Source organism: Macaca thibetana, chromosome 18 (assembly GCF_024542745.1).
Source record: "Macaca thibetana thibetana isolate TM-01 chromosome 18, ASM2454274v1, whole genome shotgun sequence".
Lineage (NCBI taxonomy): Eukaryota > Metazoa > Chordata > Mammalia > Primates > Cercopithecidae > Macaca > Macaca thibetana.
Window position 1 is genome coordinate 70,829,144 of NC_065595.1, and position 15,956 is coordinate 70,845,099.

Consider the following 15,956-nt stretch of genomic DNA (forward strand, 5'->3'; position numbering starts at 1 on the left):
TCCATGAATCGTCTCATCTTCCCCAGAAGTTTTAATGCTGGTCCAGACTCTTGACTCCTCTACCTGTATCTTCCGTATTTTAAATTCATTTTGTAAACTTAAGTCTGTATAACTTTTTCTTCATATCACCTAGTCATTTCATTAGGTTTTTTCTTGTTACAGCTTATTTTATATTATACGAGTGAGCAGAGAACATGCCAGGAATCGCTCTTCATGTGGCTTTTAATAATAGTAATAGGTACTGTGGTTACAGCGCTACACAGCACTATAGCACTGCAAGCCCAGTCGCTCAGTGTTGCGAAGGCACACCGGGCAGGCGTCTAGCACTGGATGAGGGACGTGGCTGGCCTGTGTCATGTGCTGAATGGTGTGAGAAGTCTACCAGTGGCTATTAAGCTCTGGTGTCTTGCAGCAGAGTGAGCTTAGCCAGAACACATTTCAGCTGAGGTGATGTGTGCTGGCCAACTATGCTGGCAACTCAATATACTGCCTCTCATTCCCATTTTCATTACCCCTGGACGCCTCCCAAAATCACAGATGGTGTTTGTATTACCTTCCCAGACAGATCTCTCCTCCTTTTCCAGTTGAAGCCCTTTCTACTCTTCACTTCACCTCTGGCCTTTGCTGCCTGCTATATTATTAAATATAGTTGTTTCAGGATCTCAGTTATAACAAAAATGCCCTATATGTGTGAAAATTATCTAAATGTCAATTGATGCTGCTCTTCTCAAAATGTAGGCTTAGTGAAAATATGTGTTTCATTCTTTACAAAGAACTTTCACAAACATTATTTCATATATACGTATTTATATTTTCTTCTGAAACCATGGCCTAGTATCTCTCGTCACTTGAACAAAATAAGGAAGGCAAATAGTGTTACTTCTTCAGCACAGCAGAACAGATGGCTGTGAGAAGCCCCCAGTAGGATGTAGCTACTAAGTTTCAGACCTGGACTTGAACTCAAATCTTCTAAGTTCAGTGTTGCTTCTCTGGGATTAAAAGAAAAAATGTACTGGATCCACCTTTCTTGGAACAATACAGAAGACAAAATCAACCAAGTACACAAAATAATGAAGAGGTCCTGGATTCCAGGATTACTTTAATATTTTCTCTATTTTCCTTGTATCTTTGACTTATATCAAAAGTAAAATATCTTCTAGCTGCTAGTATGTATTTAGTTTTAGACTGCGTCAGCTAGATTGCAAACAACTGCATTTGTACTGGACATGTGGTTTACTTAACAAAAGCATAGTCCATTAGGATGTTTTAGGAGTGAGAATTGGTTCAAGAGTTCTTTATAATATTTCTGAAACTCCAGGGAACACTGGAATCTTCCTGAATGTGTAGATTTTGTGAGACACTGAAGTCAATAAAAAGCTTTCTTGTACCTTTTAGGGAGAAACTGAGCATCTTTTATTTTAAATCATTAAGAAGACCAAAACATCCTATAAGGCAGTTTAACCATAGAAATATAAGAACTAAATTTTCTTCCCTCCCCTTTTTTTTCCTTTGTAGCTTAAAGGGAGCTGATGCTGGCAATGGGATCAGAGTGTTTGTACCTGACATCGGGATGTTCATTGCTAGTCTGACCATCTGGCTTCTCTGTAGAAACATTGTTCAGAAACCTGTGACAGACGAAGCAGCACAGAGTAACCTGGAGTTTGAAAATGAAGAATTGGTAAATCCAACTCCATGTCTCTTCCTTGTTTGATTTCTGAGGACCTTCACCCTTAATGAGTTGAAGAACTATGATAATAACAGCTGAGCATGCAGAGCACGTTATGATTCACAGTGCTTGACATAAACGTTTACTGTCACATTGCGTGACACCCTCGTGCAGTCTCAGTGGGCAGACACTCTGGTCCACACCTTAGCAATGAGAAGAGAGGCTCAGGGGTGTTCATAGGTAAGGGCCAGGCTTTGACCCACCATCCCAAACTATCACGTGATATTATCTCGGAGGCTCACCGTGCAAAGTCATACATAGTGTTATGGTTCAATTGGTCTGGGTACCTTAGTTATTGCAGAATATTTAAAGAAGTAACATCTGGTAGTTTTAGGGGAAAAAATGAATTCCTCCTTGCAGGGCAGCTTTCCAGTCTGTGCATCTTGTCCTGCTCAGTGGAGTGGTGTTAACTTGGCGTGCTTTGATCAAGTTGTTTTAAAGCACTCCAAGGGGGAAAAACATACATATTTGGAAAAGTGTGAGAATTTTAGAAAGGTAAAAATAATGAATGAAATGTATGTTTGCTGGCTGGTTGAAACGTTTCAGGAGTAACTGCTGAATTGGAAGCTTGTCCTATTTTCATCCTTGGGTATGGGAGCTGTCAGACGGCTCTCACACTGCCCGCTGACCAGCTTCAGGACACTGTTAATGTTCTAATAACTGTACTTTGTTAGGTGAGGTTAGGTGACATCAATTTAAAAAGTAATTAATTTATTAGTGGAAAGATAACATTTATAAAGGAAAAAGTGACGAAAAATATTTGATTTGGACATTTGATGCAAAACACTTGCAAGTACTAAATGTTTTCAGTCATAAGCTTTGGCAAGATATTAAACTTGTAAAACTGAAGTTAACTGAAGTTACTTATATTAAGAATGTTAACCATTAAGGCATTGAGGGAGGAAAATTCTCACTTATGGAAAATGATTTATGTGATTCACAAGAAAGCAGACAATTGCCTTGTATGCTTATTTAAAAAACAATAAAGGGGGGATATAATTCAATAAACCTATGTAAACTAGAAATGATATTGTCTAGCCAGGCATGGTGGCTCAGACCTGTAATGCCAGCACCTTGGGAGGCCCAGGTGGGCAGAACTCCTGAGGTCAGGAGTTCGAGACCAGCCTGGCTAACATGGTGAAACCCTGTCTCTACTAAAAATACAAAGATTAGCTGAGCATGATGGTGTGTGCCTGTAATTCTAGCTACTCAGGAAGCTGAGGCAGGAGAATCACTTGAATTCAGGAGGTGGAGGTTGCAGTGAGCCGAGAAAGCCGATATCGTACCACTGCACTCCAGTCTGGGTGACAGAGCGAGACTCTGTCTTTAAAAATGTATATATTGTCTACAGTTCTTATGGGTAAAAGATGTGCAATCACCTTGCTTATCAATATTCTGCTATTTTTAAGGCAAATGTTAAAATGATGCTTGGTGTAACAGTAATTATAGTAAAGTCAAAGTCGCTACTAGCCGCTTACATCTTACTTTCAAGACTTGATACCGTAAGGCATGCATTAGCGTCCTAAAAATGGAAGGGTGCATTTTCTTCTTGTTGATATTACAATTGTAAGACAGAGGATTTAAATTTTGACTGTTTTTTACATTTACAGTTTGAAAATGACTTTATTTAAATAATCTTTACCAAAATTTGCCTAAGTTTGGGGAAAGTAAACCAGTAACTCAGATTCTTCAGTTTGGGTATTTTTTATTTTTATTATTTATAAAGGCAAGTTTTTGTTTGTTTGTTTTTCTTTTTTTTTTTTTTAACTTAAGTTCTGGGATACATGTGCAGAAAGTGCAGGTTTGTTACATAGATGTACATGTGCCATGGTGCTTTGCTGGAACCAACAACCCGTCATCCAGATTTCAAGCCCTGCATGCATTATTATTCTCATAAATAGTAGCTATAGAAGGAGGGGAAAGGATAATTATTGAAAATTGAGTGGACTTAGCAGTAAGACATGGAGGCCGCCTAGTATATGATGCTGAGACAATTGTTTATTCTCTTTCTTCTTCTACAAAAGAGAGACACTAATACTATATCACCTAGTAGTTGTGAATGCTAAATAAAATTTCTTAAAAAAAGCACCTGCCACAGTGCCTGCTCATTTTGCTTGCTTAGATAAATTGCTATTTGCTCTGCTCATTTTGTCCTTCTCCAATCTGAGAGGTAGTAGAGCAATTTCAAATTCCAATGTTCCTCTTATAATTATTGAAACTTAAATGGGAAGATATTTTGACGCCAACCCACTCAGTAAAAGAATCTCTTCTGTGCCATTCATAACGGATAGTCATGAATGGTTTGTTTTAAGAAGAAAAAGCTTCTTATAAAAAGAACTTATGTGACCAAGGACAAATGCTGTTTGCCATAGGACTAAGAAAGCCTACGCTGATCAACAAAAAGCGTGGCTGTGAAGTGCCATACATCTGATGAAGAAAAGAACACAATGCGGTCACATGGGTTAATTCTAAAGTCACATTTTCTTCCTGATTTCAGTTTTCAGCGATAGATTTAGGATACTTCACTTCCATTTGAAATTTGCTTGAATATGTAAGCCTTATGTATTATTAATCACATTATTTAAAGATAACAATAAGATGGACAGATACTCTAAACATTGTTTATTAGGGACATTGAAAATACTAAATGTCATAATAACAGCATTATTTTCCTTCTCAGTTACATTTGTTTGGGGCTATTTTAGATAAATGATTTTATTCTTTTGTCACGTTCCAGCCCATCAGGTAGCCCAGGAGGAACAGGGGGGTGGGTGAATCTTCTGAGATTAATTCACAACGAAAAATTGCTTCCATGTGACAATCTGGACTTGAATCTGAAAGGAATAAAAGTACCTGGCCAAAATCAGCAGGGGATTTATTTTATTTTTGACACCACAACATATTTCCTGCTGCTTATAAATCTTGGAGTTTGCACTCTGGAATGTTTGGTTTTTAAGGATACTGAAAGAACAGAGTTTGCTGGCATTATTTCTTCTTTCATTTATCTCAATGGAGAAATGGCAGGATTAATCCACTGGTGCCTGTAAGAATTCCTTTTCAAAAGCAGTGTTGTTTTAAAGCAGCAACTAATCCCTGGGGAAGACTTTTGGGTCTTCTGTAATCTTCACTGACTTGATAAGGCTCGGGTTTGGTGTTTTAAAGGTGTTCACAAATCCAAGGCTTCCCCATAAAACTCCCAGTGGAAGTGGAGATGGCAGTGCAGTGGGAGCCTGTGCCTTGCTCCTGCATTTTACTGAGAGCCGACTTCAGCAAGGAAACCCTTCTCCTGAAATGTCATCAAAGGTTATTTCTCAACTGACACATTTGTGGTCTTGTCCATTTGTTCATTTTAATTCAGAAGCAGATCTATAAATCAATCATAACTGGGAGAAAGATTCCTGATCTGAAATCTTAAATAAGAAGAGTTGTATTATGAAGATTAAATTGAGTAGAAAAGAGTTATTTACATAATAAAACAATATATCATTTCATCAAACTGACATTATCTTGTATAATCCTATACTTACAACTTTTTCTAGCTATTACATGAGATTTGAGGCCTTATTTTTTAAATAGTATTTTAATGTATTATTAAGCCAAATTTCTGATAAGTCAAATGCTTGTTCAAATAGGAACCGCAGTCGTGACTTAGCCTGTGTAAAGAGGTATCTTGTTAATAGACTGACAAGTCAAATATGAAGGATAAAAGTAATATTTCATTATAAGTCATCCCCATCTGCTAAAAATTCAGGGATGCAACATTAAGTCCTGCTAATGTTATTTGGAAATTTATTCTGAACCCTGAAAGATTTTGCACCCTGCTTTCTAATTCCTAGTGTCCATTAGCCTGTCACAGCATCTGCATTCTAGCACATGACATGACCAAATGGGCTGTGCTTCAAGTCTCAACTCAGGTTAAGTTGCTGTGTTTTTTAAAGAGCAAGAGACAAAGAAGGAGAGAAATCAATCGTTTTATTGTCTTCGAATTAGGCTTTCAACATCTGCTCAGTTCTAGCCTGAGATTTAGTCCAAAGTCTCCAGCTTTAAATTTTCTGGATCCTGTTTCTTCAAGCACACAGACATGATCATTTGAAACATGGAACCATTCAGAATGGTAAGAAGCTGAACGGCTGCCCAGTTGCCTTGCAAACTTTGCACTTCATGACTTAGTGTGAATGAAAAGCCTTCTTTGTGGTTGTCCTAAAGGCTGTCACTGCCACTTTTAGTGGTAAAGTGGGTGACTCCCTTTGCTGGTCCTTAAGGTCACTTTCAGAAACTGGGCAAAACTTCCTGCCATACATACCTCAAAATGCCAGACACTTGGTCTGTCTTCTTGGGGTAAAACACATTCACAATTTGGACAAAGCTTTTAATCCTAGTAGTTTCAGATGCCATTAGTTTAAACAGAAGAGATGATTTTTTTATTGGAGGAAGTCATGGATCTATTTATTGTCTTCTGGAAAGTTTTGGTATTTATCACAGGCTAGTTACCTTTGAGTCCATGACAGACTTTATTCCCCCAGAGTCTTCCAGCCACATCCCTGGTCACCAGGTGAGAGCATGGATGCCCACTCATCCTGTCCTCTCATACCAGCACACCTGTGGATTAGGCCCTTGGGACAGTCAGTGAGAGCCACCTTCATTGCGTAGAAAGGCGGCCAAACGTGGTGGCTCACACCTAAAATTCCAGCACTTTGGGAGGCCAAGGTGGGCAGATCACGAGGTCAGGATATCGAGACCATCCTGGTTAACATAGTGAAACCCTGTCTCCTGTCTCTACTAAAAATACAAAAAATTAGCCAGGTGTGGTGGCATGCGCCTTTGGTCTCACCTGCTCAGGAGGCTGAGGCAGGAGATTCGCTTGAACCTGGGAGGCAGAGGTTGCCAGTGAGCCGAGGTCGCACCACTGCACTCCATCCTGGGTGAGACAGAGTGGGACTCTGTCTCAAAAAAAAAAAAAAAAAAAAAAAAAGGCAGGGATATTATTGTTGACAATATGTTCATTGAGTGGACATTGCCTAGCATGGACTCGAATATACAACTCATAATAAAAATGATTTAAAGAATTAGCAAAGAGGAAATCAACTAAAGTATCTTTAAACTGCTAAAACGAAATGATTCCAGATTAATCTTCATTTTTATTTTGCCCATTTGTTAATTAATTTAGCAACATTGAACAGCATGTACCTCTTCTCTGCCTTTTTCAAAGAATCAAAGCTCCAAAAATGCCTTTCACCTTTAACAATCTTTTTAGATCAATATTTTTACAACTTATTGGAATATGTTGTTCTGTCTTTGCAGCATTTGATAGGTAATTTCATGCATTTGAATTGCAAATAACCACAAATACCCACATGAGAAACTTGTGTGAGGCAATTGCAGAGCCGCTGTGTCCCTTTCTTGGGGGTAGAGTAGGGCTGAGATGAGAGGAACCACAGTCCCACCCCTCATGCCATCTGTCCCAACTCCAGAGAACCTGCATCACTCAAGGAATCCCAGTCACCTCTTTGTACTTCTTTCCTCCTTTAAATTGTAAATACCCTCGAAATAGAATTTTCACCCACTTTATGTAAATAAGTTCCCCATATTGCTTTGAAAATATTGGTCATATGTCTGGGAGCAGGAGACACAGCTCCTTCCCCTACCTCCACTCCTCCTTCCCACTGACTTCCTCATCAAGGTTAATAGAAGCTCCATCTACCCAGATGCTCGAGTCAGAAACACTGATGTGACATGGATTTCTTGGGGCCTTTGTCTGTCACTACCAATAAATCTTTTGAATTCTACCTTCAAATTCTGTCTGAAATCAGTCCACTTTTCTCTGCTCACTGCCACAATCCTCACCAAGCAGCCACTGCCTCTCAGCTAGGCCTGAAAATATGTTCTAAATGGATCTCCCCACTTCCAGCTTCCCTTCTTACCCTATCCAATTGATACTGCACACAGCATCTGGATTATTCTTGTAAAATTAAAATTAAATTATGCCACTTCCCTAGGTAAAACACTTCTTTGGTTTCCCTTTAACCTAGAATAAAATTCAGTCTCTTGACCTTGATGCTCATGCCTCTGCATGGTTTGGCCACATCCTACCTTCATGTCCTCACCCTGTGCTTTTGCCCCACTCCCTCACTGTGCAGTACCCACCCTGCCCTTCTCTCTGTGTCTGGATGGGGTAAGCTGTCTTCCTGCTGGATCTCTTCCAGGCAGTTCATTCTCATGTAGATGTCTTCTCACTCTTGTCCTTCTGGACTCTGCTGTACTGTTTGCTCTTGTGCGGATGCTTTTCTCCCCACTCCTGTCTTTCTGGGGCTCTGCTATGTAGTTCACTCTTGTGCAAATGCTCTTCTCCCCACTCTTGTCTTTCTGGGGTTCTGCTCTGCAGTTCACTCTTGCATGGATGCTCTTCTCCCCACTCTTGTCCTTCTGGGGCTGTGCTGTGTACTTCACTCTTGCACAGATGCTCTTCTCATTCTTGTCCTTCCGAGGTTCTGCTGTTCAGTTTATTCCTGAACAGCAGATACTCTTCTCCATCTTGTCTTTCTGGAGCTCTGCTGTGTAGTTTGCCCTTGCATGGATGCTCTTGTCCCCACTCTTGCCCTTCTGGGGCTTTGCCAGGGCACACTGATATGTAGGTGAACCGTTGTTGATTGACCATTTCTTCGTAGGGCTTCAGAGAAGGATGCTTTTTTTTTAAATCTATGGGCATCTTTATTTATTCAGTATATCTTTACCGAGAGCCTACTATGTGCCAGGATAAGCAAAAACTAATATTTAACAGGAAATATTTTTTGTTAATATTTAATCCATTTAATTTAAAGGACAGCTGACAAAAAGGACAGTTTGTCCTTCCCTGTCCTTTATTAAACTTCCATTGCTTTGTAGATGGTGGTTGAAAGCAACATCTACGCACTCACTTTTCCAAATGAAATAGGGACTGCTTAAGCTGATCTTATGAGTTTGGAAAAATAATCTTCCCAAAACAAATCTAGCAGCAGAATAAAATATTTGCTTTATCCATTAAATGCTATCACGTTAGGCTTGCATAAGGTACACAATAGCATTCAAACACATCTATCTTTTTTTCTCTCGCTTCTTCCTTTCACAAGGGAACCCTGGGGATGAAATTCGTCTTCTGCAGTGAGTCACAACTCTTGTCTTCTCCTTCCTCTGGCTCTTGTATTGAGATGAACCCATTCTGTTAAAATAAATTGTTAACTTTTAATAATAAACAATGAACAAACAACTGATGACACTTCAGAAAAATGCTCCTTTTGCCTCCCAGATCTTTTGACTCATTATATGTGATTTTGATACACTTCTATAGAAATGTTTTTAAAAGCTTGGTTTTAACCACAAAGAAGAAAAAAAAATGGATTAAGCTGCACGAAAAGCTCTGCTCTGACGTCCAAAGCTTGACTGAAACCTAAAGGAGGTTCCAGAGATAATTTACTTCAATCTATTTTCCACATAAGGGGGTCTGCTAGGATATGATTCAAACAAAATATTTTCAGATTATGCCTATTCAGCTGAGCCCCTGTGGAGAATTCATTGATCAGTGGTTGCCAATGTCAGCCAGGGCATGGATTCTGCAGGGGCTGCTTTAGATCACCCCAGAGAGTACTTTTATCATATGGATTCCTGGAATTCATTCCCATAATTTCTGATTTAGTAAGTTTGAGGTTGAGCCTGGTCATCTGCCCTCTTAAAGGTCGTCAGGTAATCCTTAGGATTTATTCCAACCCAGTTGGATTTTTACAGTGCTTGGGAGTAATGAAACATGGATGTTTGGGTCCTACCAAAAGTGATTTAATGTGTTTTCTTTGTCCAAAATTGAGTGGAAATCGTGGCGGATGCTGTGGCTTAATGGAACCAGTGCTGCTGTAGAGTGAGAGGGTGTTGTGGGATGAGATGCAGAGATACAAAGGTTTAGATCCCGTCTCATTGTGGGATGAGAGCTTTGTGTTTAGGCCCTTATTCAGGGCCCTCACAGAGAAGAGGCTGGCCTTGTATAAAGTTGATTCCGTAGTACCTAGAGCTTCCTTATGTGCAATGAGAGAGCCTACACTAATACATGTTATCAAATGTTGAAATCAGTAACTTTTATCTATCATGTTTTCCAGTATTCTATTATTTTTATTTTATTTTATTTTATTTTTTTGAGATTGAGTCTCATTCTGTCGCCTAGGCTGGAGTGCAGCAGAGCGATCTCAGCTCACTGCAACCTCCACCACCTGGGTTCCAGTGATTCTCTTGCCTCAGCCTCCTGAGTAGCTAGGATTACAAGCGTGCGCCACCATGCCCAGCTAATTTTTGTATTTTTAGTAGAGACAAGAGTTTCACCAAGTTGTCCATGCTGGTCTTGAACTCCTAACTTCAGGTGATCCACCCGCCTCGGCCTCCCAAGGTGCTGGGATTATGGCATGAACCACTGTGCCTGCCCAACTATTTTGAAATATACATTAATAACTACAGTCACCAGGCAGTACAATAGATCCCCCAAAATCGTTCTTCATGTCTAAGTGAAATTTTATACCCTTTGAATCAGCATCTCTCCTTTCCAGGTCCCCGGCCTCCTTCCCCAGCCTCTGGTAACTACTGCTCTACCCTCTACTTCTATCAGTGCAACTTCTTTAGATTCCACGTATAAGTGAGATCATGCCATATTTGTCTTTCTGTGCCTGACTTATTTCAATTAGCATATTCTTCTTTAGATTTATGCATGTTGTTGCAAATAACAAGATTTCCTGTTGAAATCATAAACTTTTAAAGAGGCGAGATAAACGACTTAAATGTCTTTAAATAAGTTTTAGATTTTGACATAGTCAATAATCTGTGTAATCATTTATTTGACTTTTTAAACTGTAAAGAGTTTATTTTGTCTTCAGTTTCTAAGATGACTCAGGAACCAGGGAAGTTAAATCTTTATTTACAGCCTTTCCTCCTCCTTAGCGTCAAGGCCAGATTGAAGTTTTGTTCCACTGCAGGGACAGCTTACAGCTCCAGCAAGCAAGACTGCCTGTTAGTAAACAGGCGAGAGTGAGTCCATTCTCTTTCAGAGGTTCAGTGTTTATACTTCAGCAGACTTGGGGGGAAAAAGCCTGCCTGTTAATAAGCCAGCCTGACATGACTAATGGCAGTTCTGGTCCTGACCTACCAGGACAGTAGGGGCTCACAGAGTCTAACCCGTCTGGCTCTTGGCTCTCAGCTTGGCAAATCTGAAAAGTATTTTCGACTGACAGCCCCAGGGATTTCTGTATAAAAATGCTGAAAAACCTAAAGTACAGTGGTAAGTTTATAAAAATCACAAAGGCCCAGTCCTTCCTAAGACAGGTCAGGGAAATGCATTTGTATAACCTCACAAAGGCATCTTGATCAGAGATTTCTATTTGATTTAATCTACATCCGTAGCAATTCTATAATTGAATAAGAACGCATTTATTATGAAAGTCACAAGTGTGTTTCTGACTGTGACCCAGGCGGCCCTGACTATGTTTTTCCTTTTGCTTCTTTTTCAAGTGCAGTGACTAAAGATTTTGGCCAAACTTCCTTCCTAGAGGGAGACTTTAATGGGTTGCTCACCTGTTGTGGTGGGGAAAGAAGCAACAGATGCCTGATGAGCAGGTCGTTTGTGTGTTGACGATGGTGTGGGTGTCCTGGCAATAGCTCCGGTGGGTGGATTTCTTTGTGGGGAGATGGAGTAAGCTGAATGGAAGAGCTGCCCTGGGCCGTAGGAGCTGGAGAGGGCATCCTAAGGGGTGGGAACAGCCTGTCCCACAGCAAAGAGGCAAAGAGAGCCTGTGGATTCCGGGTTCTGCTGGTCATTTCTTGCAAGGAATGCTGACAGGCAAGGAGATGGCATAGACCTGGGAAGGCAGAGTGGTCTCAGGGGCAGCAGCACCTGGAGGAGGGCCATCCTTGTATTCCCTCCAGGTAACCTCATCAGGCTACTGACCTTTAAACCATCATACGCTGGCGAATTCCAAAAAGCCCTCTTCAGCTCCCGCCCCTCTCCAACATTCCGGATTCCTATACTAGCTGTCTGCTGGATGCCTCCAAGAAGAATGCCTGAATGGGGTCTCCAAACTGAATTTTCAGAACAGAAATGTGGACTCTCAGTCTCCAGTCTGCCTCCCTCCTGTCTGTCCTCCCTAGACAAAAATAGAGGAGCCACCCTGATTATCATCTATCCCTCCTCCCCACTTTAAACTTTCTAGCTGGTCCTACTAATCTGACCTCCAAAACAGACTCCAAAGACAGGATTTTTACTTTAGCCCCACCTCTCCCTCCCCTGTCCTCCAGCACAGCCATCACCTCCCTGCTACTTCCTCCCTCTGCGCCGCCCCAGGAGCAACTAGAGTTATGTGACAAAGCAAATCATGTGTGCCTCTCATTAGATGGAGGGGCCGAAGATCAAAGACTGATTTGAGTAGGTTCAAGAGAAATTAGATATGGATGCATTTTTACTGTAAATGGAGTGGTGAGTCTAGCCCACTCTTCTGGAGTGTTTCACCTTAAGAGACAAATGTGTGTTGAAAGGGTGTGTTTCTTTAAGGTGAGACGGTAAGGCGCCTTTGCCTGTTAACAGGGGTGATCCAGCAGAAAGAAAGCACATTGTGATGCAGGAGAGAGACCCAGGGTGGCTGGGCTGTTCTCTCCCTGGTGTCCTCAGCAGATGGGATGCAGTCATCCTGGCTGGAGCACATGCAGCTTGTCTTGTTGCAGGAGGAAGGCAGAGTGTGTGCATGGCAGGCCTGCTGCAGTTGGGTGGTCTGATGTACTGGCTGGAGCTGGCAGCTCCTCTCTGGGAGCAGTAGAAAGCAAGGTCATCCTCTGAGAATGAGGTGGGAATTGTTCTCTAGGGAAGTGGAAGTGGCCACGGGCCTGGGGACACTTACCCTCTTTCTGCACATACCACCAAGCCTTGGACCAGCTCTTTCCTCCACCTGGAATGCACTTTGCCAGGACTTTCACAGGGCTGGTAACTTTGTGACATTCAGATCTTAGCTTAAATGTCACCTCCTCAGGGAGGCTTTCCTTAACCTCTGAATTGGAAACAGCCACCCAGTTAATCACTTTCACATCACTCTATTCCACCTCCCTGAATAGCATTCATTACTGTGAGATATTTAGCTGGTTAATATTTTACTTGTTTACGTGTTTATTGCTATATCACTTCCTATAGATGCTAGGACACACTAGGCCCTGTATGGATAGAAAAATCTTATTGATTGAGCGTGAGATGTTCCTCTTGCTTCAGAAAAAAATATACAAATATGTCATGATGAAATACAGTGGAGTCAAGTTGAAGTGGCCCAGGATTAAATCCCTGTGTGTGTGTGTGTGTGTAGGTGGCTGGAGGGCTGGCTGGGTGCATCCTGTAGCCTTGGCTCATCAATAGTCAACTCCAGTCACTCACCATGTGTACTCTCCTGGGCACACGAAAGGCCTGAGTCCTGAAGGCCACTTTACGCTTAACTAGAACTTAGCACTGGCCCTCCAGTCCCTGCCTTCCTTCCGTGAACTTGGTCATAGTAAAAGGTCAGACACCATCAGTGAGTATTAAGTAAATATCAGAACTAAATATATCAAAAAAGAACCATCAAAAATGGGAACATGGAGAGGCCAGACCCTACTCTTTAAGTCTTAAATAGATGCCTGAACTGGGCTTAACAATTCTTCTTAGCTTTGTGAGATTAAAGATACGAAGTCTGTCAGCCTAGGGAAAAATGCACACACTAAGTTTCATGCATCTCAAACAGACTCTTTTTGCCTTAGCGTGATGGTTTTATTTATGATTTCTTTTTTTCTTTTCTTTTCTTTTTTTTTTTTTTTGAGACGAAGTCTCGCCAGGCAGGAGTGCAGTGGCACAATCTTGGTTCACTGCAACCTCCGCCTCCCAGGTTCAAGCGATTTTCTCCTGCCTCAGCCTCCTGAGTAGCTAGGACTACAGGCGCGTGCCACCATGTTCAGCTAATTTTTTGTATTTTTAGTAGAGACAAGGTTTCACCATGTTGGCCAGGATGGTCTTGATCTCTTGACCTCGTGATCCAGCTGCCTCAGCCTCTCAAAGTGCTGGGATTACAGGCGTGAGCCACCATACCCAGCCCCTTATTTATGATTTCTTAAGAAAAAGAAAAAGTTGTAACCCTTCTAGGGAAATATTCTAATTAGCCAAAAAATTTTTCCCATTTATTCTTTTTTTTTTTTTTTTTTTGTATTTTTAGTAGAGACAGGGTTTCACCGTGTTAGCCAGGATGGTCTCCATCACCTGGCCTCTTGATCCGCCTGCCTCGGCCTCCCAAAGTGCTGAGATTACAGGTGTGAGCCACCGCGCCCAGCCTCCCATTTATTCTTTAAACGCAAAACGAACAAGCAAAAATGCCTTAGCATACCTAGTTTAAAATAATACATGGAAATATGCATATGTTCTGGTACATGTGTTAACTTCCTAAATCTCTGCTTAAAGCACTAAGGTGCCGAGCTGCCCAGGCTTGAACCAGCATATCATTCTCTAAAAGGATAAGATAGGAAGCAGCTCTATATGTAGCCAAGAAGCCCAGGACCACTCATTCTTCCATGGTCAGGAAATGTGGAAATAGCGAACAAAGATAAACTTAGAAAAAAAGCAATTTCCTAAGCATTGATTGTGCTCACGCTTTCAGTCAAAGCCGTGGATAGTTTTATCAAACTTCCTATCACCTTGTTGGCCAACTCTGTAAATTTGAAGATCCAAACCCAGATTGATCTAAACCAAACTTGTTAATAGATGTTTCAGACAGTTTCTTCTTTGCCTATAAAAAAAAATAAGCACAAATAGGGAACATGACATGTTATTAGGGACCCTATAATTGTGATGTTTCCTGTTTATGTTTACTTCTTCAAGAAAGATCACAGTTACTTGGGCTTATACAGGGATTATCAGAGACCTGAGGGGAATGAACTGGTTGTCTTCCTTTTTCTCCTGATCTGTGAAATTCACCACATTGATTGACCCATGAATTAGAAGCTCTGTAATCTGCTGGCTTGATAGGCAGGCTCCTGGACTTGAGTGTTTCCTGTTTGTCTTTTATTTAGGCTGGAGGAGAAAAAATTGATTCAGAAGAGGCACTGATCTACGAAGAGGATTTAGACGGAGGAGATGGTGTTGAAGGCGAGTTGGAAGAAAGCACGAGGTTAAAAATGTTCCGCAGGCTTGCCTGTGTGGCCTCTAAGCTCAAAGAGTTCATTGGCAACATGATCACCACTGCTGGGAAAGTGGTTGTTACCATCTTACTGGGCTCCTCGGGTGAGTGTCTCTCACACTGGCGGCACGTGGTAAAAGGCACAAGCAGTGCTTTGGTGATTGAGAGAAATGGTTGAAGAAGAAATGAAGGAAACGATCTGTTCCACCACACGAAAATAATAACTGTAGCTCTTGTAAAACTGGCCACATGTGCAAACCACACAAAATAATTTTTCCTGGTTAGTTCTAGTTTTGATGTTTTTAGATGGTTTCTGTTAACCTCTGCAAAATAATCTTTTTCTATGTATGCTAAGCGACTCCATTTTCTAGGTTTAGATTAGAATAACAACAATCCTGTTCCTTAGAGCTTTGGAATGGTGACCTGCTGCAATTAACAATGTGCGTGTTCCCATCACAAGCCATATTGTAGGTTCTGGAGGTCTGTCTGCTGACATGAGTCCATAGTCACCTTAATATAACTCTCCAGGATAGACTATTTTTCTTCCTAAGTTAGATTGTAATCTTCCAGCACAGACGCTCACTTCCTCTAAACTTTGGCGTTGGACCACTTATTCCATAATAATGTTATCTTGATCTTTTCCCTCCTTCCATTCCACTGCTTACCACTGCTCCGGAGCTACGGAAGGCATATTAGAGTAGACTCAAGCAAACTGCAAAGCTGCAGCAACTTAGCTGTTTTTTAATAGGGGGAAAAATGGGGGAAAAGACAGTAGAATTTCTCAAGAAATAAACCACAACATTTTAATGAGGAGTCATTTCAAAATGCCCAATAAAATAGTCTCCTTTTGCCTTAAGGTGCTGGCTTTATTTATGATTTCTTAAAAACCCTTTTAAAGGAGTTATTGGCCAGGAGCAGTGGCTCATGCCTGTAATCCCAGCCCTTTGGAAGGCCAAGGAGGGAGGATTACTTGAACCCAGGAGTTCAAGACCAACCTGGGCAATATGGCAAAACCCCATCTCTACAAAACATAAAATAAAATAAGCAGG

General features: G+C 41.2%; 1 protein-coding gene across 11 annotated transcripts in view; it reads left to right on the forward strand.

Moving 5' to 3' along the window:
• The window catches only part of PIEZO2 (piezo type mechanosensitive ion channel component 2), a 465,650-nt gene that overhangs the window by 261,971 nt on the left and 187,723 nt on the right, over window positions 1-15,956 (forward strand). For all 11 annotated transcript variants that reach the window (XM_050767526.1, XM_050767528.1, XM_050767531.1 and 8 more), the window contains exons 5-6: window positions 1,516-1,678; window positions 14,801-15,011. In XM_050767526.1, the coding sequence (XP_050623483.1) occupies window positions 1,516-1,678; window positions 14,801-15,011 (374 nt within the window). The remainder of the gene's footprint in view (window positions 1-1,515; window positions 1,679-14,800; window positions 15,012-15,956) is intronic.